Below are 26,463 nucleotides of genomic sequence, written 5' to 3'. Positions count from 1 at the left end.
AAATGAGTTGAGAGGAAGGGGTTCATTTATCAAAAAGCATTAATATTTACTTGTATGTTTTGCTGTCATTCCATTTTGGAACAGGCTAAGCTGTTTGAAAAGATGAATTTTCCTTCACTATGGTTCAAAGAATAAGCTCGACTCCTATCAGAAGCATCATCTGCCAGTAAGTTCCTGCTTTTCAGTTCCTACTATGTCAAGACATTTTTCCAAGGTAGAAGTTATTTTCCAGGAACTGACTTGCAAAGGTTTTGCAGCCATGATGAATTTCTTCCACTCTGCTCCTGAAAAAGCTGATTTTGAAAGGGAAATGTTCAGCCAAGTACTCCTCTTCTCAAAACATTATGATGACGTTCATGTTGAGATTAAAAAAAGAAAAAGCTGGCAACATTGAGAGAGATTGCCTTAGAAGTTTCTCCTTCAAAGACAGAAAACCCACTCACATCTCAATGGATTTAGAAGACTTCTGCGGAGCCCAATTCACTGTGATAGAACTTTTTCAATTTTGTAAAAATAAATGTTAGTATTTAAAGCTCCCTTAGAGAGCAAAACAGCTGAAGTAGGCTGTGACTGTTGTCTGTCCACCGTCTCCACAGAACATTTTCAAGCAGGGAGTTTATTTGTATGTTGAACTCAAACCCAAAAAAGGGAACTTCTGTTTGCAAATGTAACTACTCAGGATGTGACTGTAGTTTCACAATATAGTCACATGACCTGCTTTGTTTTTTTTTTAAAAAAAGACACCACAGACGAGCTAAATTCAGAAAATTTTGCTGAAAACACTCAGTTGTCAAAACTTCACAATGACCCTACTAACGAGCTGGATATCAGTCCTAATGTCATTTCTTCTTCTCTTACGTAAGTGATCTATCATATTTGTTTTCCATTCTTCTTAAAAGCTTTTTTTTTTCCCTGAACTTGGTGGTATTATTTATTTCCCAGTCTAATTGTATGTATGTTGTTTAAAACTTTGTTTAGAACTCTGCTCCCTGGAGAAAGAACATTTGTTGAGACAGTGGGGTATTTTGCTGAGTTTTCTAGCTAACATGTCATAGACTGAGTGCTAAGGGGTCAGCTGTGTGCAATCCAGAAGAAACCATGAATTTACATACCTGCATTTTTGCAGATGAGACGGCAGAGCTGCTGAGCATCCTTGTTTGGCACTGTACAGAAAACTGTACTTCAGTGGAGCATAAGGAAAAAGTTGATCTGTGTGCATGCTATCTGCAAGCTACTTTTGATCTCTGCGACTCTCACTTACAGGACTTCAATGCTCCTGACTCAGGCTGCTTCTGATGCTCCCTGCCAGCCCAAAGCAGGGCTTTCTCATCCTCACAACTTGCCTCTGACTTCACAGTTACTCACCTCCACTTTGTGCAGGGAAGAAGTGGAGGTCATGGACAGGAAGTGTCAGCAGGGGTCATATTAACATTGGGACTAATGAGGGGGACAGAGCTGGCAAGAGCTGCCAAGACAGAACTTTACTTGGGTTACCGTGGTCTCTGAGACCTTAGGTAAGGGGGCAGGCACCCTCTGGTGGCAAAATCCTGATCTTTACCTAATGGACACCTCCCACGCCACCCTACTTCATGCAGAAATTCAGAGAAAATCATCATCTACCCTTGGGGAGTCCCACAAGGGCAGTTTGCCCCACCTGAGTCATGCAGACTAGCTATTCCAGCTGGCATCCACTGGATATCCACTCCTGCCTCAGCTTCTGCAGCAAAGCTATCCATGAGTCTACAGCAGTGCACTATCCTCTTGTCATCCTTCTCAGGGTATACATAGCAATTTGTCTCGCACTATCTTTTTTTCTTGGCCCTTGAAGCCCTCTGCACCTTTCTATAGACACTTCCAATATTCCAGAGAACTGTAGACTGTCCAACACACAGGACATGCATAACTAACTGTTCTTATAGATGTGAAGGAAAGTCAGCAAGGATTGCTCCCTAGTTACAGACTAGTTATTGGTCAGCAAACAAATGGCATGAGTCTCATTAATTGCAGTAGCATCTGCCTAGAGCAAAGAGATGTAGAATCAAGAGCAGCAGGACATGTTCCACAGCAAGAGGCACTTTGCAATAGATACAAGGAAAATGCATTAATTTGCTTCCATGGAATGGTGCAGGCAACGGCAAATCTACAGGCCTTGGATGGAGGGGTCCCTGGCAAGGACTGCAGCTCAACAAATTCCTGTCTCCATGTAGGAGTGAATCCTGTCCTCATCTATTACTACAGAGAAGGAATTTGCCTCTAATTTGAGGCCCAAGGAAGGACCCCATTTGCCTGGGTGCCAACAGCGCCTGTCTTAGTAAACTTACACCTGGCTGGGAATTTTGCTACACTAAATCCCAGCCAAAATTTACGGTTTTTTAATAATGGTTTTCAGGAATGGTTTCCAGCAGGATCATTGCCTGTAACTGCTTTGTTGTCATGGGCATTCCTTATTTGAGTCTGGAGTTGCTCAGACACCCACTGTGAGCCATCCTTTTTTTCCCACCCTACCTTTGGGTTTCCCAGATCATAGAATGGTTCGGGTTGGAAGGGACCTTAAAGATCATCCAGTTCCAACCCTCCTGCCCTGGGCAGGGACACCTCCCACTAGACCAGGTTGCTCAAAGCCTCATCCAGCCTGGCCTTGTGATACTTGCTTCCTTTCCCATTTGCTGCCTCAAAGATAAATGGCACTGAACCCCTGGCTCCTGCAATGCCACAAGACCAGCCACTATCTGCTGCAATGAGGAGAAACCCAAGATGGGGGAGGAAGGGAGAAGAAAGTCACATGGAAGCAGGAGACAACAAGCAAAGGGACGTAGGCAAGTGCTGTGCCCTGAGAAAAACAAGGCACATGTTGCTGTTTATCACTGCAGGTTGTGGCTGGGAGTTGTTCACAACATCTAATAAGGTGGGGAAAGTGAGCTATTCCTGCTCCCTGATTGTATGCCCAAGTTGTGCTCTGCACCACTTTCCTCACTGTGCTGACCTATGGGCATGGCACTGCGTGAGCACAGTTATGTGGCAGAGGGCACAGGGAGAACAGGACATCCCTCGGTGTGGCTCAGAAGCTGTTTTCTGCATAGACCAGCTCTGCGCACAGCAGGTCTGAGGAGGGCTAAGCCTGCCCAAGGGTACGCTGAGATTGCAGACCAGGGGCTCCCAGCCCAGTGTATTTATTTGCAGGTCCATCATCTGCTCAGCAGATGCACCTTGATGGAGGTAACCGTGCTGGCAGAGGACTGCAGTGGGCAGCCAGAAGCAAAAGCTTCCTCAGCCGCACACCTATCTCCAGCATACCTCACTGAGCCTGGCTCCTCAGGCAGGCTGCCGTGGCAGATGCACACTTACTCCATCTCCGTCCCACCACCTCTAACGTAAGACCTGTCTAGTCTGCAGTCTCATCTCCGGACTCTCTACCAATGACACTCACACAGAAACATTTCCCCGCCAGCTGGAGACACAGCCCGTGCCTCTCACCAGCCCCCTGGTGCAGCCAGAGCCTTGGGGGGCATATCTCTGTTACAGTACCTGAGCTGGAGCCAGAGGAGAAGTGAGGAAGCACCATGAGTTGCTTTGAGACCCTTTGAAAAATGATCCATGAGTCACTCATGTATAGATATAAAATTAATCTGCAAGGCTCTTCCACCCAGAAGCAAATATTCTCCAAGTTCAGAGGGTTTGTTCAAGGCATGGGAATGAGTCTAAATCCAGTATGTGGAGATAAGGGGTCAGAAAGCTAGCACTGGGACTGGAGTGCTGCACAATCTGAGGCATCGTTTCTAACTCCTCTGCACTAGGAGGTTTGTGTACATCCCCAAAAGATCTAAACTGAAGAGGGGATCCAAGTCAAACAGTGACACAAGTGTATTTGACTTGGTCAGTCCACTTCTTTCCACCTAAAGAGAAACCGAAACAAACAGAAGCTGGCTATCTAACACAGTCCTCAAAAGTAAACGGTACTTAAGCAGCATCCAGTAAATGATATTAAACCTTAATTAAAACCATATTGAAAGTATGAATTGAAAATGTTCTAGTCCTGTGGGTTTTCAGGGATTTCCCTCCCTCCCTTTTTAAAAAGAAACTAATAATTTAATCTCAATATATTAAACTGACCTACATAAAATATTCCATGTAAAATATTATTTCTGCCATAAACCACATAATCTGTCACTGGTTTAATTCCATTAGAAAGCATACATTAACGTCTATGTATTATGATCATTAGGATAATAAAAGTAATACAATATCACTTTTATTATGTTTGAATTTAAAACATTCTTCATATGAGCACAAAGAATAATTAAGGAGAAGGAAGAAAGGGGGTTTTTTTAAATTTATAATGAAATAAATTCACAGGCGAGAGCAAAGAGACTGGTTTTTAATCTGGAAAATCAGGAGCTATGCTTTTTACACCCACTGTGAAGTCTTAGACTTTTTTTTTTTTTTTTTTTTAATTTCCTTTTCTTTGTAACTTTGATTTTGGTCATTTAGAATAGCCAGCTTTTGGGATCATATCTATGACTTGATTCCCCACCCCTCCCAACTCCCTTCTCTGAGTGTTGTGGGCTTTTTGGAGAGAAAACTTTTCTGTTTATATAAAATAAGTTTCCAGACATTTTAATTATGAAGAAAAGTTTGGCATAAAAGGACTTTCAAGTCAGAATTATAGCTCCCAAAATACATTTTCTTTAAAACTCAAGATTTTTTTTTGAGCTCGTCACCAGATTTTTGAATCTTGATTTGTAATTTATGAAAATTTGGGATTAGAAATGTGATTAAGACCAGGAAATAAAACCAAATCTGGTGTGAGACACCCAATATATCAGATTTTTCTGACATAACCACGGAAGTCCCAGAGCCCACACTCAGCTCAAGAAAGAATTTCAGCAGTTGGAAAAGCAGACTCGAGATGGGTTTCGTAAAGGTACCAAAATGGCTGGTTTTGGAGTGAGAGGACTGTGCTTCAAGTTTAAAAGCAATCATATTTCTAGCATTCATTTTACTGGACAAGAAATGAAAGTACAACCCCCAAAACCTCAAGAAGAGAGAATTATTTCTCCACAAGTGGAGGACAGAGAGGAGAGGTGAGCTGGGACTTATGATGTTGGACACCTTATAGCAGTAGGAAAATTGGATGTATTTAAGACCTTAAAATCCCACTCAAGTTTCAGCCAGATGATACTCCCTCGCAATTCCCCACTATGGTGGGGAATGCCTATGAAACGACAATGTTGTGTGCAAAACGACTATTTTCTCACCAGGTCCCATATATACAGTCACCCAGGCAGTGGATTGCCAAAGAGCCAGAGCCATAGGAGAGGACTTCATGTTCTGCCTGAAGCATGTACAGGAGACAGAAATTTCATAGCATACTGTTTTAAAATGCAGGAGTTATATCTGCCTTTAAAGCCTTCTCGTGTTCCGGGCACCTCCTGCTGCTACACATCAGTTACATCATTTAGAGCTACTTGCAAAGACTTTGGTGGAATATCCTTGTATGCTCATCCCTGAAAAAAATATTTGAGTGTACATTTTTAGCAATTTCCTATAATAAGCAAGCAGCATTAAAACTAAACATGACTTCTCTCCTTTTTCTTGACTTTTTTTTTTTTGTCTTGTTTCAAAAATGTTGAATCTGTTTCCTTCAAAAAGTGTATGGGAATGAATTCTTTTCTTCAAAGCCACTCCGTTCTGAGGGTCTGCACACTCCAAGCATCAGGCAGCACAGCTCAGTGGCTTTACAGAAAAGGGAAGGGCCAGGAAAGTCTCCTTTTGATGAGCAGGGAATTTGGCATGGGAGTCTCTGAAAAGGTTGCTTCCAGCCCATAGGTTTTCTTGCTAGAGGAAAAGACTCTCTTCTCTGCCAGCAGTAAGTCACATTTTGAAGACTGGAACTACAGGCAGAACTGGGACTCATATTTTCTGGAGTGGGGTGCTGGGGTGTGCCATAATCTCTCCTGTTAGCACCTATATTAGCTTTACTGCATCCATAATCTTTTTCTTGATTTATAGCAATTTCTCCTGCATACAGCTCTCAGGTTTGTAGTGAAAAAACTCTAGAATGGAAACAGTGCTAAGACAACATAAAATCTTAAAAATGTATTTTCTATTTGGTCCAAAATCTGGCATGTAGCGGCCACATTCTTAGGATGTCCTCATTAACTTGACTGATAACACTTCACTACTCCAGGATGCCTCAGATCCTTTCTTAAGCTTTACCAGGATCAACTATTCCCTTGGAAATAGCTTGATATGGCATTCTCCTTGATGTCCTAACAGGCTAAAATACTTCCATTTCAGATTTTTGGAGAGCAAAGGTCTGTGCTTCTGGAAACTCAGAGGAGGAAACAGGTGAGTTCAAGGTGAGATTTTTGCTTCTAGACAGGCACTTAGGGACGAAGTAAATATAACAAAAATGAATGTTCTTAGAATACTTTACATACTCTTTATGTCTAAAAGATAATAATTTGGTTGTGTGTTTGTACTTTGCCTAGCACAGTGAAGTCCTGCCATGTGACTGTGGCCTTTAAATGACTTTTAAGTTAATATAATGGAGCACAGGGAGGCAAGGGCCTGAACACAGATCCTGAACACAGGCACTCTCCTGTCTCACAGATGAAGGTGGAGCCTTATGTACACACAGTGATGCAAAAAAAAAAAAAAAAAAAAAAAATCACAATATAGTTCGTAATTAACGCTTAAAAATTCTCCTGCTTTCTCCCAGTGAAGACTTATAGAGGCAGAATAGTTGGTCAGGGCAGGAGGCTGGGTACTGGGAGGTGGAGATGAAGCTGTGCGTGTACAGCTATGGGAAGCAGGAATAAGAGTTTGGCAGGATACAGAGTGGCAAGGGAAGGGGGATGGGAAACTTCACTTTGGGGGGAAAAGTAGAGCCCTAGCTCTAAAACTCAACAGAGACCTGTACGCACCAAAGGCTAAATTTGTTCATTATCCTAAAATGGCATTAAGCCCCTTAGCCACAGGTTCACATGGTTTCACGGTGTGCAGGGGGTTGATAGAGTAGACTCTTCTCAGCTGCCTAGTCTTGTTCAGCATTACCAGCCCCTTCTGAAGACCAAGCATAATTTTTAATTTTTTATTTTATTTTAGGAATGCATTTAAACTTTGGCAACTTTATGTCACGTCTGAAACGCAAACACTGTATTTATTACTTAGTAGTGTATACTCACTGGCTTGTTTTCAATTTTTGCAGATTTCACATATCTTATTATAGGAGTTACTCTGGGAGCGTTTCTAGCAATCGGTTTTGTAGCAGTAATAATCTGCTTGATCAAAAAACAAATGATTGACAATGTTTTTGGAGGTAAGAAAAAAATACTCCTGATTTCTTATCCAGAGATCTAGATCTCCTTATGTTCTGATACAGCAGATTGGAGCTTCAGTGTTAGGAATTATTTAGGTTCTGGTTTTCTACAGCTCTGGTTTTCCTTTGAAGAACTACTTTAAAAGTGTCTGAAGTACTGGAGTCCCTAGAACTGCGGATTCATGTTTCACATTTCAGTATGACCAACTCTGCTCTTCAGCTTTACAAGAGAACTAGAATTCACTTCAGCTTACTATTGGGGTATCTTTTAGAATAATTAATTTTAAAAACAAAATTCTGTGTGTTCAACATAAGTTAAAGAACCTGTTGGATTTGCAGGATGGGCAAAAGGCTTGCCCACACTTCCTAGCCAAAATTACTATTTATTTCACCGGTTCTGGACTTTCCCTTCAAATGTGACTGTCTGACTCAGATACGCAGTTTCCATCAGAGTACATTGCAAAACTCCCTATAACTTTTACACTGTGACTGGTTTTCAGGTTGCCCCAAGAAAACATTTTTTTTTCATCTGAAACAGGCAAAAGCTCTTTGATCTAACATCATAACTGCTGACAGCAACAGCTTCTTTTGACTTTGGACCAGCAGTTTACAACCCATGGTTTTGGGTTTTGGATTCAAATCCAAAATCTTAGACTGGATAACACCCATTGTTCCAGTAGACAGAAGTTAGTGACAGGCAGAATTTGTTCCATTGGCCTCCCCAGAGGCAGTGCTGGTTCACGGCCCTCCATCCTCTGCACAGAGCCTCTCTTACTTGACGGGACTCCAAAGTGCTCCACAGAGCACTGTAGAGCAAATATTGGGATGATTTCTTCCACTGCTGAAATAACAACTGTCGTCTATGGAATGAGATAACAGCACAGAGTAACACTCAACTGCAGTTGAGAAATAAAAAAAAGCATAGCAAATACAACAGCAACAGATAGAGGCAAATGAGGAAATGCAGAGTCCTAACAGTCGACCAGAACATCAGTATAAGCTGGGGTATTTTTGCAAAAAAGAATCATGGGACTTTGCTAGATCTTTACAAGCTAGGTTTCGCTTGTCAAGAGAGGTCTGTGCTCTTAGAAGCACATGAAAATTTGCCGTGGAAGGAAACCATAGCAGAAACGGAAACAGTGAGGCAATCTCATGAAACATGCGGGGAAATAATCCTTACTGAAAGAAGAGGGACTATAATAACACAGTTTGGGGACTGAAAGCATTGCTTTCTGTATGGCATCCCCACAGTGAATTTCTAAAAGCACCTTTCCAGCTCTGGTTACGTGCAAAGTGCCAGATCTCACAGTCCACTTTTAAACACAAAGAAATTCTCATAAATGTAGCCAGTTTCCACCACAAAAATGAGCCAGACATTGAACAACGAAAATGCAGTGAGAGAACTCAGTCAGGTTGCTACAGCACAGGACTAGGAGCTGCTTGTCCACCCACTGTATACAGAAACATTTACTTCTGGTGGCCAGATCTTTGTGTTGACCTTCACACGACAAATGAGAGGTAATTTCCCAGCATCCAGAACTGTCTAACCCTACTAAGTCAGCAGTGCACCGTGACACACTGCTTCAGCAATAGTAGTAAGTAGTAGACTTTTACTTAGCAAAAAGGAGAGCAGAGTGTTCTTAACTCTTAAGCTTGAAGTGAAGTAGCCTGAGCTCTCTGGGCCCAGTACTGCCACAGTGAGCTCAGCCTATCAGTCACGACTTGATTCCCTCCTATTTACAGTAAACACTCGTCTTTTAAAGGACAATTTTGCACACAGACTCCCCAGGTACCCCATGAGGATACAAATGACAATATAATGCCTCTTCCTGAAAGACAAATGGCCAATGCTTTCTTTCGTGGCACTGCGTAGCAGGCCTAAAGGGAAACTGCTTCCACCTCATCCTCACCAAGCATCTGCCTTCAAAGTTGTTTCTTATGACACTCTGGGGATGTGCTACAATCAAACTCAAAATAGCCAAAAATAGCAACGACACAGCTCTGAGAAAATTGACATGAGATATTCCAGTTGCAAGAATGAAAAAGTGCTTTAGGCAGGTTGCATGACACTACTAATATCAAAGAGTTTTGCCGCAGAAAGGATGGATGGATCTTTAGCAGCTGTAACCATGTTCTCCTGGTTGCATTCTCACAACTTCTGAGCAGGCTTATCACCCCTCTGTTCCTGGTTTCTTAACTAATGGCATTTTCCTGTTCTCTCTTTAGAGTCAGATGGCAAAATGGATAGAAGGTAAGAGTCATTGCCCCACGTCTTTTCTGAGGTGGCGTGATACACACACTGCAATGTTTAACTCCTCTCTGTCTCTGTGCATGATGCTTCTCCACAACTGTGATTTGAATAATAACACATAACACACGTGTAAGCCTCTAGAGAGCCATGACACACAGTGTATCTACTGTATCTGCACGGAAAAAGGAAATTCCTTCTAACAGGGTTTTGACATTTAAGAAATAGGAAAGAAATCCCAGCAGACTGAGATTCTCTTTAAAAAGAAAATCCTTCAAACACTTTTGATTAAGCTGTTTTTTTTTTTTTTTTTTTTTAGTTTGGTCTATGTATTATAATTGCAAACTCATTAAAAAAAAAAAAACCCAAACATTTTTTAGGGATAAAAGCCAAGGCATTGTTTCAAAAGTGCTGAAGTTGGAGGTTCTTTGACATTGCTAGAACGTTTCCACATTTTTTCAGAAACAAAGATTTTACTGTATTGTCACATAGTCACAAGCCCTTTAGGTTTAAAAAAAAAAAAAAAAAGAAAAAGAAAAAAGGAAAAAGATGTAATCTAGGCTAAATACTTCATCAAAAATTTCCCAGTTATTGTGTCTGGATCTCAGTTTTGAGAACACCCTTCGCTCCAGGCTCTTACAGGTCAAGGTCATGCAGCGATCATTCCTGCTGGAAGGGATGCATTTCTGCCCTTCACCTTCCTCCCCACTATCCAGAAACAGATCATTTTAGGTTTTGAGCACCTGGTGGGACCACGGGCAGAAGAGGCAATGCTAGACTACTTAGGCAATAGGGTAGAGATGTACAGGAGCAGGGACTCTGAAGGGACTCTGGACTGCATGTTGTCTGTTGGCTCATGGTAATCTACAGATGTGGAGACTTTTTTGTGTCCCTTTGAGACATTTTATAAGTGACTAAAAAACCCCAAACATTAATTTATCAGAATTCTCATGAACTGAAGACAACAGCTGTACTCAATGACCTAAGAAATGGCTTTTAGCCTCTCTCAGAGAGCTGGATAGAAGGATGTTCCTATCAGAGTCATTCCTCATAAAGGGAGCACAGCATATGTAAACACTCAATTGAAGATCAAAGCAAGGGCACCCCTTGCAGCAAGTACTTCAATGTTTTGACTGTCCAACAGAGAAGGGCCCCAGCCGTGAAGCATCTGTTATTTTCCCAGGAAGACGCTTCCCCAACATAACACAACTAGCTGTCACAAAATGTTTCCATTCTGGTAACATACTACTCTCTTACAAGACACTGACAATCTCCGTGTATTAACCTAAAATAGATTAGGACTATTAGATGGCCAGAAGAACAAACATAGAATACGCAGTAAACTTTCTGGTGTATTAAGGATAGTAGAGACAGAGCAACAAATGGGAAGGGCGTGAGAAAGAGCTAGGCTGAAATAGAAAAGTCAGACGCCAGAGTCAAGAGAAAAGGGAATAAAGGGAAGAGAGGGACAAAGACAAGAAGAGACACAGAAAGCAGTAGATTTACTGCCTGGATGAAATGCAGATGGTACAATCTATGAACTACTCCACACTGAACTTTTCTGCCTCCCTTTGCTGTTTATTATGTGTGATATTTTCCTTCAGAGACAGTTTGAACATCTATGATACCATCCTCTGATCTTTCTAGGGGAAGTGACTGACTTTGTCATGGCAGCAAAATTTAACATCTTTAGTGATGACCTTACATTCACCCCTTTGATGATTCCTCATCCCAGTCTACAGGCGTTTGCTAAAAGGTAGAGTGAAGTTTCCAGTTTCATGCCAAAACTCTGGTCTTAAGGCTGGAAATGTGACACAGTACACAAACTCTTTGGCTTAGAGCCACCAACGCTGATCAGTGAGAGAACTTGTAATTCCATAATGTTTGAGGGCAAAACTCTATATGTTAAAGATTAAGTAGAAAACAACTAGAAATCCACTCTCACTTCTTAAAGTTGTACTTTTCAATTCTACTGTGGCAGCGAGTAATTTGCTACCAAATCTTTCTTCTCATTCACTTCAGGGCATCTCTGTATTACTCCTTGGTGACTCATTAAGGGATTCTATAATGCAGGTGTTAATCTGAGGAAACAGTACAGCCTTCTACCAGTCTCAAGGAAACCTCTGACAGTAAAAAATACTACCAGATCATAGCAAACATTTAAAAATGCCCCAGAAACTAATCCTTAGTAGGATTAGTGAAATGCAGATATCCTCAAGATAGCATCAATTTTTAGTAAGGAAATATAAACGGTGCTTTGTTTTATAAACAAAGCTATACTTTTCCGCATCTCAGATAGATAGCTGATGCAGAACTAGCTTAGTTGGTTTTGCCTCATCATTCTGCAACCCAAGCAATCTACTCACAGAAAATCAAAAGGAAATAAAGCATACAGGATTCAATGTACTTTTTTATCTTTCCTCCTAACCTTCTTCAGGGTAGGGCCTTTCCAGATGGTAGAGTTTGTGTGGACATGTTAAACTGGCCTATACTTAATGGGAATATCTGAAAGGTTGGAACTGGATCTTTATTGCACAAGTAATAGCTGAAGTATGTGGTAGCCTTCCATAGGCATGTCTTTGTTTTGGGACCAAGCTTGACCCAAAGAATGGGGTTATATGCCATGTTTTGGGCTTCAACACTCTTCTTCTAACTGGCTGTGGTTGTATAAATCTAAAAGAAGATTTATGGCAGGTAGCCATTTTTAACAACAGTAACCAAAAAAAAATCCCCCAAACCCCACAAACACAAAAGCCACCCTGGGTCTTTTCCCGAAAAGAGCAATTAAATATTACTCATGCTGAGTACTTGCACTGTAAATGCTGCAGTATTATAAATACCAAGGAGATTCCTCAAGAAAATCTAAGCTGCATGTTCCTTTTTATCTGATTTATTTTTCATCATAGGGATAGTTTCCCATTTGTTCAGGTCACCAGCAAGACATGTGATAATTAGGTCTAAACTGATTTTAGCTACTTGCTTCAAATTCCCTGTGGATTCTAATTCATGGCATTTTTAGGTCAGTAGCTAGTCCTGGAAAACACTTTGATAAAGCAAAGTCCATTACCTGAAATCACCCGGTTCTAGATTTACTCCAGCCAATAACCCAGACATCCTGAAACCCTCAGTGATAATCAAGACACTACCCCTTTAGGATCGGAGAGGAGAACTGGGGATCTGGACAGGCTGGATCGATGGGCCAAGGCCAACTCTATGAGATACAAGAAATGCAGGGTCCTGCACTTGGGTCACAGCAACCCCAAGCAATGCTACAGGCATGGGGAAGAGTGGCTGGAGAGCTGCCTGGCAGAAAAGGACCTGGGGGTGTTGGTTGACAGCCATCTGAATATGAACTGGCAGTATGCTCAGGTGGCCAATAAGGCCAATAGCATCCTAGAAATAGTGTGGCCAGGACTAGGGAAATGGTCATAGCTTTGTACTCGGCACTGGTGAGGCTGCACCTTGAACACTCTGTTCCAGTTTGGCCACCTCACTACAAGAAAGACACTGAGGTGCTGGAGCATGTCCAAAGAAGGACAACGAATCTGGTGAGATGTCTGGAGAACAAGTCTGATGAAGAGCAGCTAGGGAACTGGGGTTGTTTAGCCTGGAGAACAGGAGGCTGAAGGGAGACCTTATTGCTCTCTACAACTACCTGACAGGTTGTAGACAGGTGGGGGTTGGTCTCTTTTCCCAAATAACATGTGATAGGACAAGACGAAATGGCCTCAAGTTGTGCCAGGGGAGGTTTAGGATGGATATTAGGAAAAATTTCTTCACTGAAAGGGTTATCAAAGATTGGAACAGGCTGCACAGGGAAGCGGTTGAATTACCATCCCTGGAGGTATTCAAAAGACGTGTAAATTTGGTGCTGAGGGATATGGTTCAGTGGTGGACTTGGCAGTGCTAGGTTAATGGTTGGACTCAAGGTCCTAAAGGTCTTTTCCAACCTAAATGATTCTATTCTATTTTCTACTTGACCAGTGATGATTATTACTGTTTTTTTCAGGAAAAAACCTTTATCCAACTGATAAAGCATTCACCAAATTCACCTTCAGCCAAATTTTGTTTTAAATTTCATATCGTTATTCCCACAAGCGTCTCAAGCCACTCAATTTCTCTCCCTAACTGGGACATACTCTGAGTGGATGTCACACAGCACAGTAGCATCATTATCGATAGAGTTGCTCAGCCTCGTACCAGTTGAAGGCCTCAGTGCAGATAATCTTTTTTTATGCTAGAACCTTGATTATCTGGTACTGAACCTAACCAACACATTTGAAGAACAGGTTTCCACTAAAATCAGGAAGCATTCTGATGTGTCCTCCTTGATTCTTTGCCAAATACTTAAACCAGAAGTGTTTCTACACTGACATGACACTGACAGCTCATTGTAAAATAATTAATAGCATTTACTTTATTTAGTCAGGTATGTAACATTAAGATTTAAACAACCAATTCATAATGGGATGCCCTTAAACTCAATGGGATATTTACTAACACTTGAGAAGAAAAAGAGGCTTGAGGCAAGCTTCTGTCAGCTAACAAAGCAGTAATCTAGATGTCAACTGACAATTATTTAATGTCCTCTTTTTTAATTAATAGCCATGTCAGTTTCAAATGCCATCTTGGTGCAAGCTTGGTAAATTATAATGCCTAAAAATTTCATGCAAGTTTAATGTATTAATAAAAATGTCTGGGCACATTTAATGCTAGCAATATTTTGAGTTAACTACACTGCATGGCAGCCAGATTTATTTTGACAGAAGGAGACAAAGAAAGAGACATACAAAGACAAGGAGAAGGATGGAGAGACAGAGAGTGTTTACTAAAAAGGAAAAGGTACATATTTTAAACCTGCTGCAATAACAAAAAGGAATCTGTTGCCTCAACACATCCTGGGCAACAGCGTACACCAAAACTCCCCATGCCACTCACTGGGTTCTACAGGCCCCCACATAAATCACTCAGCAGGAGATCAGGTTTTAAATGCAAATCATTCTGATGTTTGATGGAGGAGAGAAGGAGCTTGAGAGCTGCATCGGCCAAGTGCCAAGCGTATCAGTGGTTTTCTTTTGCTACCTAAAGCAGCATCTAGATGTTCTTTTGTATTTTCCCCACTCGACTTCTTCTAAGGGACAGACATCTCTTTCCTTTGCTAGACTATGCTTGGGAAACACAAAGTACTCTTGAAAATGAGAGCATTCTTTAGGCAAATCGAGGAGGGCTTGGAATGTCATCACACCTTGAAAGCCTGCAGTCTCCTTATTGTCTAACTGTGAAAACACCACCATGGGTTAAACAGGAGGTGAAGTCATCCACTTGGAAAATATAAACATCAGAGATGGATGGCATGAAAAAGACTAGGTTTGGGCAATCATATGCAAGTTTGAATATTAAGCTGCAGTTCCTTCCAACTAGAAGAACTGTCTCAGCCTAAACATTTAAGCAAAGAACATTTTCCCTAGCATTTTGTCACATTCAGGTCTGTAGCCAACTGCACTGACAAGCAGAGATGGTGAACAGGATCTGATCTAACAATTTCATATCCTTCAAACATGTTTAAAGTCAGATAGAAAGAAAAATCTCTGGTTTTGGAGAGGACAGCAGTTCTTTCTGATCTAAATACTCCAAATTGGCCTGTAGTACTGTGAATTGTAGAACACATCATTTACCAAACAGGAAGCCAATTGAGTAGGTATGAGTCATATCACTGATATTATCAGCTGCAAATGAGACACAACCTGTCTAATCACCAGAGTTTGAGCTAACAAATGAACTTAACTGGAGACCTAGTTTTGATGCTAGGGTGTTTGAGAAAGCCACAAGCAGGAGTCTTTTGGAAAATGGGCCCAAAATCTACAAATCAAAATCCGTACGTAAATACACATGGAAAGAGAGACTGTAGCCTTGTCTGAATATGTCCCTGGAATAGTGGTGCAGAAGGAAAAAGGATCAAGATCTAGAGCACAGCTTGCGCAGGATGCTGGGCACTGACATGCATTGCAGCGACTCAGATACTGCATCAGCTAGTCACACGTAACACTATACATTCACTCCGCAGGCGGCGAGTGATACTGTCTCAGCCGCCCTACTAGCCATTGAAATCATATCTGCGAAAGATGGAAGCGCATACTGCTGCTCTACTATAGGCAAGTTCAGTTGCAAAAGTACTTGAAATAGCATGATGCCAAAAATAAATCTGCAAAGGAATTATCCAGTTCCTAATCAGAGTAACTAGGATGTCTTCTCCACAGAAGATTTTTATACAAAGAGAGCAGGAAGAAGGGACTGGTATTGGTTGCTTTAAGCCATGCTACAGCAACTTTTGTGAATTTTAATTACTTTGCAATGAAGTAATTCCCTCCTGTGGAAATTTGTTAGACTTGAAGACAGATGTTTTCTTTGCACTGAGCTAACTTTAAGAGAACATTTTCCCCAGTAGTAAGATATCTCACTTCTCAGCCTCGAGAGATACCTGGAATGAGGCTAGTTCATTCTCCACATTTCATTCAAGCTATGGCCTTCCTGCTAAGACCCCCATTAAAAAGTTAACATAAGATTTGTTTGGACACCTTTGCAAAGGGAGGTGAAATAAATGACTCATTACACCTAATACGTGACCACTGAATTGTCCATCACTACAACGCACTAATATTGTCAACTGCAGATGGATATGAAGAAGCTCACATTCTCCTAGGCATAAATTCTATGTCCAGCACGTACCCCCAGGAAATGGGTACTATAGCATCCCTTCTTTATCTGCAAGTTTACAGTCTCCACCTTCCAAGTTTCCTATTGCTTAAAGATGCTCCTTCAGTTACTTCCATCTGTCTCTTATCTTTCTGATTCACCTCATCCAACACATGGAATGCAAGCAAGAAATACAGGCATAGGAAAGCCATTTTTAAAGCACAGTCACTGGTATTCTAAGGAAAGCGTTTGAGAGTTACCAATCCTACCAGAACAGGAAGTCTTGGTATAGAATGGTTTGAAAAGGTGAGTTGGCTTAGCCTGTCACACAGAGTCCCAGCTGCTTGGTCTCATCCTAGTCTGGCCTTTGGACATGTAACAATGAAGAATCCTGATTTTCAAAAAGTACTTTCTTCTTTAAATGTCATATATGACTCTGTGCCATTCACTCAAACTGCAACCGACTCAAATTGCAAATTCAACTCACTAGCCTTGTGAAAAAGAAAAAAAGAAAACAAAAAAGAAAGAAAAAACCCCAATCCAGTGACTTATGAAGATGCTGAAGTCACATGGCCAGAAGCCATTCAAAACCATTGGCACCTGATGGGTCTCTCATGGGCAGTCGTTCCTGAAGTGTCTCATATTTCTGCATTAGCAGAAGAGTGCCTGGAACGGACTGAATCCTCTAAGATATTTATCAACAGCAAACATAGAAAACAAGAGCTTCAGCTGTCAGAAACTAGAGCTGCCAGAAAGACACCTGGCAGAAGGCTGCTCACACTGCAGCTCGGGTGGGCCTCCCTGGCACAACAATCACTTCACACAGTCCCACAAATCTCACCCCAGTGTATCCACCCCACACCACCAGTTACCTCCTTTTCCACACTCAACTCAGCTTTGCCCTTATTGTGTGCAGCCATGGCATTCCTGCCAAAAAAAGAAACCATTGTCTGGTCTGGAAAGAGCAAGATCCAGCGGAGGGATACGGGAAAGCAGAGAAAAAAAAGCACTGGAGAACATACCAAAAAGCTTAAAACTCTATCCAGCTTTCACCTGCCTATGAACATCACTGTAGCAGATGGAAATGGCAGAGCTCTGTTGCCTCCTAGTCCATCTATTTTCCCATCTCCATTATGGCTATCTTTCCCGGTGCCTGCTGGGCTTTCTTCACACCTCATCTGTAGCCTGCAGGTATATGTTTCTTCTCATGCGGAGGACTACAGATGGTGGTGCTTATAGAATACAAAGTATGTCACAGCTCCCGTACCTTGCAGACCACTGCTCTTGGACAGACTGACTGCATCCCTGCCCTTGTTTTGGGCTGTCTGAGTACACTCTTTGGCTTTGAGTCTTCATCGTCCCCAATTCCACTCCTGTGTGCCACAAGCATCTTCTGGACTTGCAAAGGAGGCAAAACTGAGTTTCAGTGCTACAGATACTCCTTACAGGAGCTGCGATCAGTGCAAAGTAGCTTCCTCAGGCATGATGATAAAGCAACAACAGAAGTGAAGAATGAAAGGGAAAAAATTAGCCATACCCTACATGCACCCCTCTTCTCTCTAAATCCTCAGTAATCCAGACAACTTCCTGGATTTCTTCAGTAAGCCTCAATTTCCTTAGAGCCACTGAGTTGCCTGCATCTGTTTTTGTTCTAAAACAAGCCTCTTTTTTCTTTTCCTTTCCAAGGAATATTCCTTTTAAGTTTTGATGGTCAATGTCATCTTCTTGGATCTGGAAAAAAATCAGTCATGTAGAATCTTTGACACCTCTGGGGTCAAAGACTTGAATATTTTTCTCTTAACATCCCTCAGCTATATACTAAGCTGTTCTTTCACTTGCCACTCTTTTTTTCTTCCAAGCAGCTCTTCACAAGCTCTTTCATTCTGCCAGCTAACATATTCTATGAACAACCCAATCATCAGGTCAGCAAAGTTTTTCTAAGTTGTTAGAGGTTTACAAATAAGGAAAAACAGAGCTAATAAAGACACTTAGCCTCCTCCATTATCTAAATAAGCCTTGCAAAATCAATCAAAAATTAATCCTTTTTGGTCTGCTTTGACTGCAGAGCCTCCATATTGCCCCCATGGCCAAATATCAGTAGAGAACAACTATGGGGAGAATGGGAGTGGAAGACTACTTGGGCTACAGTCCTCTTAGTCAGAGGTGCATTTGCACTTCACTAAGGAGCAGACACCACCTGCACAAGATGAGTCCGGTCCTGCTGATACACCGGGGCTGGCCCCATTCCTTGCTCAGTGCTGTAGGGATTAGTGGGCGGCTGATAGACTGAAAGCTGCATTCATTGCTTTAGGTTTTCTCAGTAAGCATCCTAGGAATGGAGTTTAATGAAAAATATTTAAAAGCTGCACAAATGCCATAATAATGCATGCTATTGGAAATAAACATAAGTACGAACACAGATGGCCTAAACAACTCCATGTGTGTTTGTGTAAATGTTAAAAAATGAGCAAATGATCTCAGCAGAAATGGCTGTCTCAACTCCTTGCACATACACACTTATGGAAACAAAACGTAAATACCCATTCTGTGTTGAGGCAATGGTCACCAGTGACTAGAGCAATAAACTGCCTTTTCTACCTGGTTCTGTCACTGTCCTGTCTAGTCGAACTTGTTGTTCTGAACAACCTTGGACAAGTTACTTTGGCTCAGGTTACCCTTTCCATAAAATGAAATTAATCTTTATATCACACACTTCAAAACCAAGGACACTAAGCTTTGCACTGTGCTGGAGACACAGGGCTTTAAAAAGCAGCACTAAGATACTCTGTAGGCACTTTGAGGCTCAGTTCCTCTTAGCACCATTCCCGAATGGAGAGAATACTTCATATACAGACACACACGCACGCAGAGACAGTTTTTTATATATATACACATACATACAGCCCAGACTGTTAGGGTGAGATTAATTCATTAAACGCCTTTCCAGGATACAGCATACTTCACTGATGCCAGCTACCAGCCTGACAGGCAGAGCCACGCTCCTGGCTATTTTTTGCTCCTCTCTGGCCACTCTCCACATTCCCTGGGAGAGCATCTGGCCCAGGATGCCTGTGCCCCCTTCAGATCTGGGGGCTGCAATTGAGGTTGACCTTTTCGCAGCTGACAAACAGGGAGCAATCCTTACTCCTTCCTACCCCTCTGCACAACTGTTTGAGGCTAGTCTTGAATAGCTTTAAATCGTTTGATTGTAAGAGTTGATCCCAAACCTGCTGAGTCAGGCGAATGCTTTCCTGGTAATACTCAGACACCTGTTGGAGGCAATTCCTTCCACAGCCATCGTGGTCTCTGCTGGCAAATTTGCTGGTGCCACTGATTCCAGCAATAAATGAGTAACTCTACCTTTCCCTGGAGCTGCTGCAAGTCTGGATAAAAAAAAAAAAGAATGAGAAATGTTTCTGGAAGAGTACCCTCTTCATTCCTGTCAACAGACACCCAGGGTAACTCAAATATTAGATGCCATCGAGCAGAGAGCCTCCTGCTCCCAGGCAGCACCCATCTGACATCCAGACTGAGTAGCTTTATGTTGACTAGGGCTTGTCAGAGAGGTGACAACATGGGATTAGCTAGGAATGAAAGCTGCTATCATATCTAAAGGACAGCTTAAAAGCAAAAACAAGGCCTCCTGACACAAGAGACACAGAGTGACACGGGTCTTAGCCAGAAAAGAACAGCACCAAATGAGAACTCCTGCATATTCTAATTCACAGAATTTGCTGTATCCCACTGAATTTATGCACAAGGTCACACTAAACATATACAAAAGGAATCACTAATTTCAGAGGCTACTAAGAGCCTTTTTTTCAGTGCCTTCTTGGAAAGTAAGATTATTTATAGATCCTTTTTTAAGATCACGTATATAGTCTGTCAGATCATTTTATTTCAGTTCCCTGATCTCCTGCTCTCCAAGAGTTCTGCCTTGAAGGGCCTGTGTTAGGTATCAGCAAAGCTGTTTGTTTTTCTTCTGGTTGCTGCTTATAACCACCCACCTCCATATCCCATGTACACTTTAGAGCCTGGTGTCAGAGAGCAAATAGCAAGCTGAAAGAAATATGGAAATATCACACAAAGAGATGCTGATGTCTGCCTTGCAGACTGCAAATGCTTGGGGATCCACAGAGTATTTCTCTGGGTTCACAGAAGTTTATGGGCTTAAAGGCTTTCCATATAGGTTTAAATTGGGCTTAAAGACATTTCACAGAGGTGCACAGCTTCAATGGAAAATTTGTATGGACTTGTAAATGCAAAAAGACAGAAAACCACTGTCTGAAAAGTAACTAGGTTATTTTTTGTGCATTAGAAACAACACCTGGCCCACTCCCAAATCTGATTTACTACATAGACATTGAAATGTTTGTGCTGGCACTGGAGAGGTGGAGGAAGGGACTGAGAGCTGCAGACAAGTGCTGAGGAATAACTACCTTTTTAGGTTGAAATGCTGTTTTTATAGTGTTTATGAACTGGTTCCTTTGAGTGAACTTCCAGAACTCCCTGGAAGAGAGCAAAGCGTGGGATCAACAGAGTGTCCCATCCCCAGAGACAGTCCTGCTCCACTTCCCCCTCCCTCTCAGCGCAGCCACATGTCCTGGTCATGCAGTCACACATCTCCTCTGCCTCAGGGAACTGGCCCTGCCAAAAATCTATGCGGTATAACATAAAAATCATTTTCAGAGAGATCAGGCTGTTCTGTTCAAGGACATCTGTCACAAAGGAATTAGTGAAATATTACAGCCGAGGTGCTGAGAAAGGCTAGACCATCCTTTTCTGCAGCACCTGGCATTGTCAACAGCGGGAAGGCTGCCTGAGAGCATCAGCAAGAAAGCCGCACACTTTAAGTGACTTACTGATTACGCTGGGCAACATGGAGAAAAGTATTGGCGTTCCAACCAGTCTCTTCTTTGCTTTTTTTGTATGTAGAGAATTGAGTTACTTAGGATTAGGCCACAGGCAGGCAATCACTTAAGAACAGCACTGAAAGACAATGACCTTCCCAGCAGTTTCCTGCCACCTTCTTCTCCTCCGACACAGGCAGGGGAAGGGATCAAGTGAGCATCCCTGAACCTAATTCATTGCTGATTCACCCCAGTTAGCTCAAATCACTTTGCAATGGCCTTGTTCTGCATTAATCTGTTGTCATAGTCAGAAGAAGAGGGAGAAGGGTTTTTTTAATGGTTACAGTTCCAGACAGGAAGAAATTTGTATAACTTAGTTCACATGCTTAAATCTGTGTTGTGTGAAGAAATTTTGACAAGTTCATAAGCATAGCCCATATCAAGTCTCCTGATTATGTTTTGAAAGGCCTCCCCTTCCTGGGAATGAGCTGCCACAAACAGTTTGGAACAAGTTGAAAAATCTTGCTACATAACCGTGATGTCCTGGATAACATCAGAGCTGTGTCACTAAAAGGAATTCCTTGTGCCTGTGAAGTGCCAGACCAGTGCAGGCAAAAGAGAGCCGAGACAACTCCCAGGTACCTCCAGTGTGGTCACCAGGCTGCAGGAGAGCAGGCTGAGGCTGGCAGGCAGATATGAGCTAGGTGCTGGGGAGTTTGCCTCCTTGCACTCTAGCAGACACCTTCTCTGGGTGCCCTGGAAGCTCCCCGAGGGCTGGGAAAGCAGGCAGTACAGAAATTTAGCTGTGAAAGTGCTGTGGGCTGGTGCAGGCATTGCTGTTTTGTAGAGCTATGCTGACTCACCCCAGCCCCACACTAGAGAAAGAAATAAGGGAGGAAATAGCAGAAAAAACCCAGAGATTTCCCTTTGATTCCAGCCTATATATGCCTTACCATATGGTCTCCCATGGACTGCACGCCCCATTCAAACTAGAATCAGGTCTTAACTCATCATTACAGACACTAACAGTTAGTGCAGTGAATTTCACATGAAGAGAAAATTTCAGCACAGCTTTTTAAAAGACACGTGTGACAAAGTTTCTCTCGGAGGAGGAAAAAAAAGACAGGCAAATTACGAGAAGCCTGCCAAATCTCCTGTGAATTCTTTCTTTAGCAAAGTCACCAAAAAATGCTTAAGTAGTATTGAAGGAAACGGACTACAATGGATACCATTTCCCAGTGGAGTCATGAGATCTAAGAATATAAACAAGTTGAGGGCTACAAGACAAGAAAAGATCTTATTTCCAAGCACTGACGCTAGATGGAGTAAAACTGAATAAAAGATTAACAGCAGAGAAGAAAAGAGAAAAGATTAAAAGTTCCTGCATTTCCCCAGCTGCTAATGCGTTGCTTCTTTGAAGGCTCATCTTTGATTACTACTCTGAAAGTCACAATTAATATCTCACTTTTTATACTTTGCAGGTCAAACATGGGATCAAGCCAAAACAGGTATGTTCTGGTGGAAAGGGGAGTCTAGTGGAGCAGGGAGATGGAATGACAGTACCAGGCAGACACATAGAAGCTGTAAATGCACATCCACCTAGATAAAGGGAAAGGCTGCACAGCAATAAAGGCTGTGGGATTACCCTGGATTCCTACTGACAGCCTAGATCTGCCTGCAGGTCTGCCAGACACTCTCCATCACCTAAGGCAAGTCATTTAAGTGCCTTGTCCTCCAACTTCCCAGTTGTATACATGGAATACCCTAACATAAGGCCCAGGTATACTGCAAGGCTGTCTACATTACGGCACAACTATGCTGCAGTGCAGCTGCCCCCCCATTAGCAGGTACTGCAAGTAGTGAGCTCATGGAAAGATGCAGCCACAACATGGATCCAGGAGCTGCTCCCCACTCACATGATGAGGCAATACTGGGAAGCAGCCCAAACGACAATAATCCAGAGCGTACTGTGAGCAATTCTCATAGCAGGATGCTGCCCTAAAATGCATTGCTTGCTGCTAGTGGATTCCTACCTGTCAGCGAAGAGGGCATCTGGACGTCACCACAACAGATAGAATTATACACTTGTTCTGTTAACTCACTTTGGAAAAACAGGTATCTCCAAAGACACAAAGAAACTTCTAGGAAAATAAAAGTTAAGTGGGAGAAACTTCATGAATTTAATTCTAGCAACTCCATTAATGATTTTCCAGAATTCCTATATTTTTTATCTGGGAATCCCCCAGCTCATCTTTTATAATGATGCTATGGATCATTCCAGACAAAACCAAAGCCAGAAAGTCATCGTTAACCTGTGATGTTCCTTTCTTTTCAGAGACGACATCAATGTACTAGGAAAACAAAGTACAAATGATCAATAATCCTTTTGCAATCAACAGTTACCTGGCCTGAGGATCAATAGAAGTCTCTTGCGCACTGTCAGGAATCTCACCAATACTGATTCCTTTCTTTGTTCTTTAATTGAAAGACTGATTGATTGATTACAGGAAGAGCTTATGGTGCATGCTAACTTCAATCACCTGCACACAAAGAGCCTGCAATCCCCCACAGCATGTATATGAAGGAAATGTATGAGGACAATAAAATAGGTGAGCTCTGCTCACTAATAGGTCCTGTTTAGTCTGTGATAAGTATATGTTTAATTTCTAAAATCAGTTAAGTACAAGGTAATCAAAAAGGTAGTCATACATTTCAGCAGCAGAATTCGTGGTCGTGCACATATTTCAAGTTAGGTAAATAATGACTGAAGTAACTTGAAAAATCATTCAGTTGAGGTTGAAGCAAAACAAGGCTTTCCAATTTTTTCAGGAAATCTATGTTTTGTGTTAATAGGAAAACATTTCATTCACGCAAAAGTTATATCTTTTTTAGCTTTAGGACTGATGTCTTTTGTTTAACTGTAGGTGGTAGTGTTCATTTCAGCATTTAAAATGAATTGTGGTCATTTAAAAGGAAGAATTCCTTTTTGAAATAGTGTTTTTCATGTTTTGTTTTTAGAACATTGAAACGAAAACAGTCTTGTATACTCAAAACAAAAAATTTCTGGACATTTGAAACAAAACATTTCATGTCAACATTCTACAAACAAGCTAATCTAACATTTCCAAAATTCGTCCATCCCCACTTTTTTAGTATAAAACAATGCACTAAGTTCAACCAGAATTTATGAATAATTTGTCTCCCAACCCCTTCGTTCTTGTTCTAGCCTTATATTCTGTCGAATTTGATTTCATCAAAATTGCTTTGTCTGGCTCCAATTACAAGCTTCTTACAGTGGGAGTGACAAGAAGAAAAATTAGAGCTTTGTCTCAGAACATTTAGAATAGTTTAAATAATTTAAAATCGTTTAAACCCAAGATACTTTGTAAACACATCCCAACTTTTACCAAAGCTGTGAGCCTGTGGCTTTGGTCTCAGTTTAGAAAATAATGCTGCAGACTCTATTCTGTTTAATCCACTTCTTTCAAGAATGCTGTATTATAACAGATGTTGTCATCACAAGGTGCAAGAAAAGCAGGAAGATTTTTGTGTTTCGAGCCAGGCTTTCCTTTCAGCTTGTGAAAAGGGAGCAGCAAATGTCAGCTGCGGGTGCTATGGGAGCACTTAGCTACCAGCAACGCCATGCTGGGCATCCTCTGCTATTCCCGCAGCTCCTGCCAGGAAACCCAGCAGGACTCAAAGGCTTGAGAGCCTCAGGTAGAAGGCATGCACAACGTTAAGCAACGTCACAGTATTTCACAGGTATAGCTGTTGTGTCGTAGCATTACAGGATGACTCCAAGCAGGATGTTACGCTATTTTATTGTGACTTACAAACAACCACTATCCAGATGCAAAGACCACAAACTGTAAATAGATTGGGTCTTCCTAAACTTTTAGCTGAGGCCAATGTCTATAGACATATGGATGTTTTTTATCTCCCATCTAACATACATTCCTCAAGTTAACTTTTAAACCAGTGTCTGCTCTCTGTTATGCCATGTGCCGGATCATAATAAATAAAGTCCTTTCCAGTTCTTCACTACTGCAATATAACAGAAGTTATCAACGTAACAAAAAAAAAAAAAAGGCAAATGTTAGGCTGAAGTTCAATCTAGAAATTCTGTGTATTATTAAGAAATAGCACTCAAAAAAGTCACAGAAACCAGGGCCTCCCACCCAATAATCAAGTTTCAGACCGTGAAGAGCTGCAATTAATCCTACACATTAAAGGCAGAGCTGATGTGCTGAGTCAGGGACTTAGAGTCAACACACTGTCAGAGCATCAGAGCAGATACATCAAAATGTTGTCTCTATGAAGAATAAGCTACTGTACTACTTGTAACTGTAACTAAAAGGATTTGGATATGGTTTTGTTCTGACTTTAGCAAAGCAGGTAATTTTATGTATGTGCAAAGGAACATGAAAACTGGATGTCAATTTTTCCACACATTTTGAACAACAAAATGTAAGGTTTATTTTCAGAGAAAATTGATACATTGGAATAACTTTCCTGGATTCTTAGGTGTCTGTTACCCAGTTCAGCAACACCGCAGTTCATTAGCAGCACTTGCTAACAGATAAACTAAAGCAGTAATGTGATACTTGTAAGTAATTGTGTGTGTGTACATGTGTAAGTGAATAAACCGTCTTGTAAGGTATCTGTTAATTGATTTGCTTCCTTTAGTACCATTTTAATTAAGAACTTGGAACAGAAGAGCGCATGTGGTCAGGGAGGGAAGCTATTACCTTCCCTTATTTGTGTGAACAAATGTTTCTTTCACATCATTTCAGTACACTATGGGAAATAAAGATGAAAATAAACAAAAAATGGTAAGTTACAAGCAGTAGAGGAGAAAGGCCTGGAGAATTAAGTTTAGTAATCTTGATTAGGCAAATGTGCTGGGGTGGTGAATAGATTATGGGTTCCTGAAACCTTTTGATGTCTGTCTTGGCTCCCTGGGTGTGGGAAAAGGATGGGCAGCACTGAGACAGACAGCCTGGGACGAGGGACTCCCATAGCTGCTGCTTCTGCTGCTAAGGAGAGGTTTGGGCACACGTAATAACTGCCACCATCGCACAGGGCTGCCGTGGCAGCAGCAATCGGTGCCTCATAAAGCCTAACTCTCCCACCCCACAACTGCAGCAGCCAGCCTGACTCTGTACAGACAAATGAGGCTGATGCAACCATTTTGCCAGCCCGAGGAGCTGCTGGTTTTGCCCATTCCTACAACCAGCTTTTGCAGCTCTGCTTGCAGCATCAGCAGCTCCTGAATTCAGGCCAAGCTGCACAGCACTGCCTGGAAATAATCAGTGAAGGAAAACTAGATGAAAGGGGAGCATTTTGGAGGC

At 41.8% G+C, this 26,463-nt stretch overlaps 1 protein-coding gene across 1 annotated transcript; it reads left to right on the top strand.

Moving 5' to 3' along the window:
* The first annotated feature begins 673 nt into the window (after window positions 1–673).
* Window positions 674–25,772, top strand: TMEM273 (transmembrane protein 273). The gene is made up of 6 exons (XM_074592268.1): window positions 674–858; window positions 6,298–6,348; window positions 7,211–7,321; window positions 9,548–9,572; window positions 22,594–22,620; window positions 23,448–25,772. The coding sequence occupies exons 1-6, from the start codon at window positions 804–806 to the stop codon at window positions 23,491–23,493; spliced, it is 315 nt and encodes a 104-aa protein (XP_074448369.1). The 5' UTR covers window positions 674–803; the 3' UTR covers window positions 23,494–25,772.
* Window positions 25,773–26,463: the final 691 nt, after the last annotated feature.

This window comes from Larus michahellis, chromosome 6, assembly GCF_964199755.1.
Source record: "Larus michahellis chromosome 6, bLarMic1.1, whole genome shotgun sequence".
Classification (NCBI taxonomy): Eukaryota; Metazoa; Chordata; class Aves; order Charadriiformes; family Laridae; genus Larus; species Larus michahellis.
The sequence above is the reverse complement of the archived record's forward strand: the minus strand, read 5'-3'. Positions and strand labels throughout refer to the sequence as shown.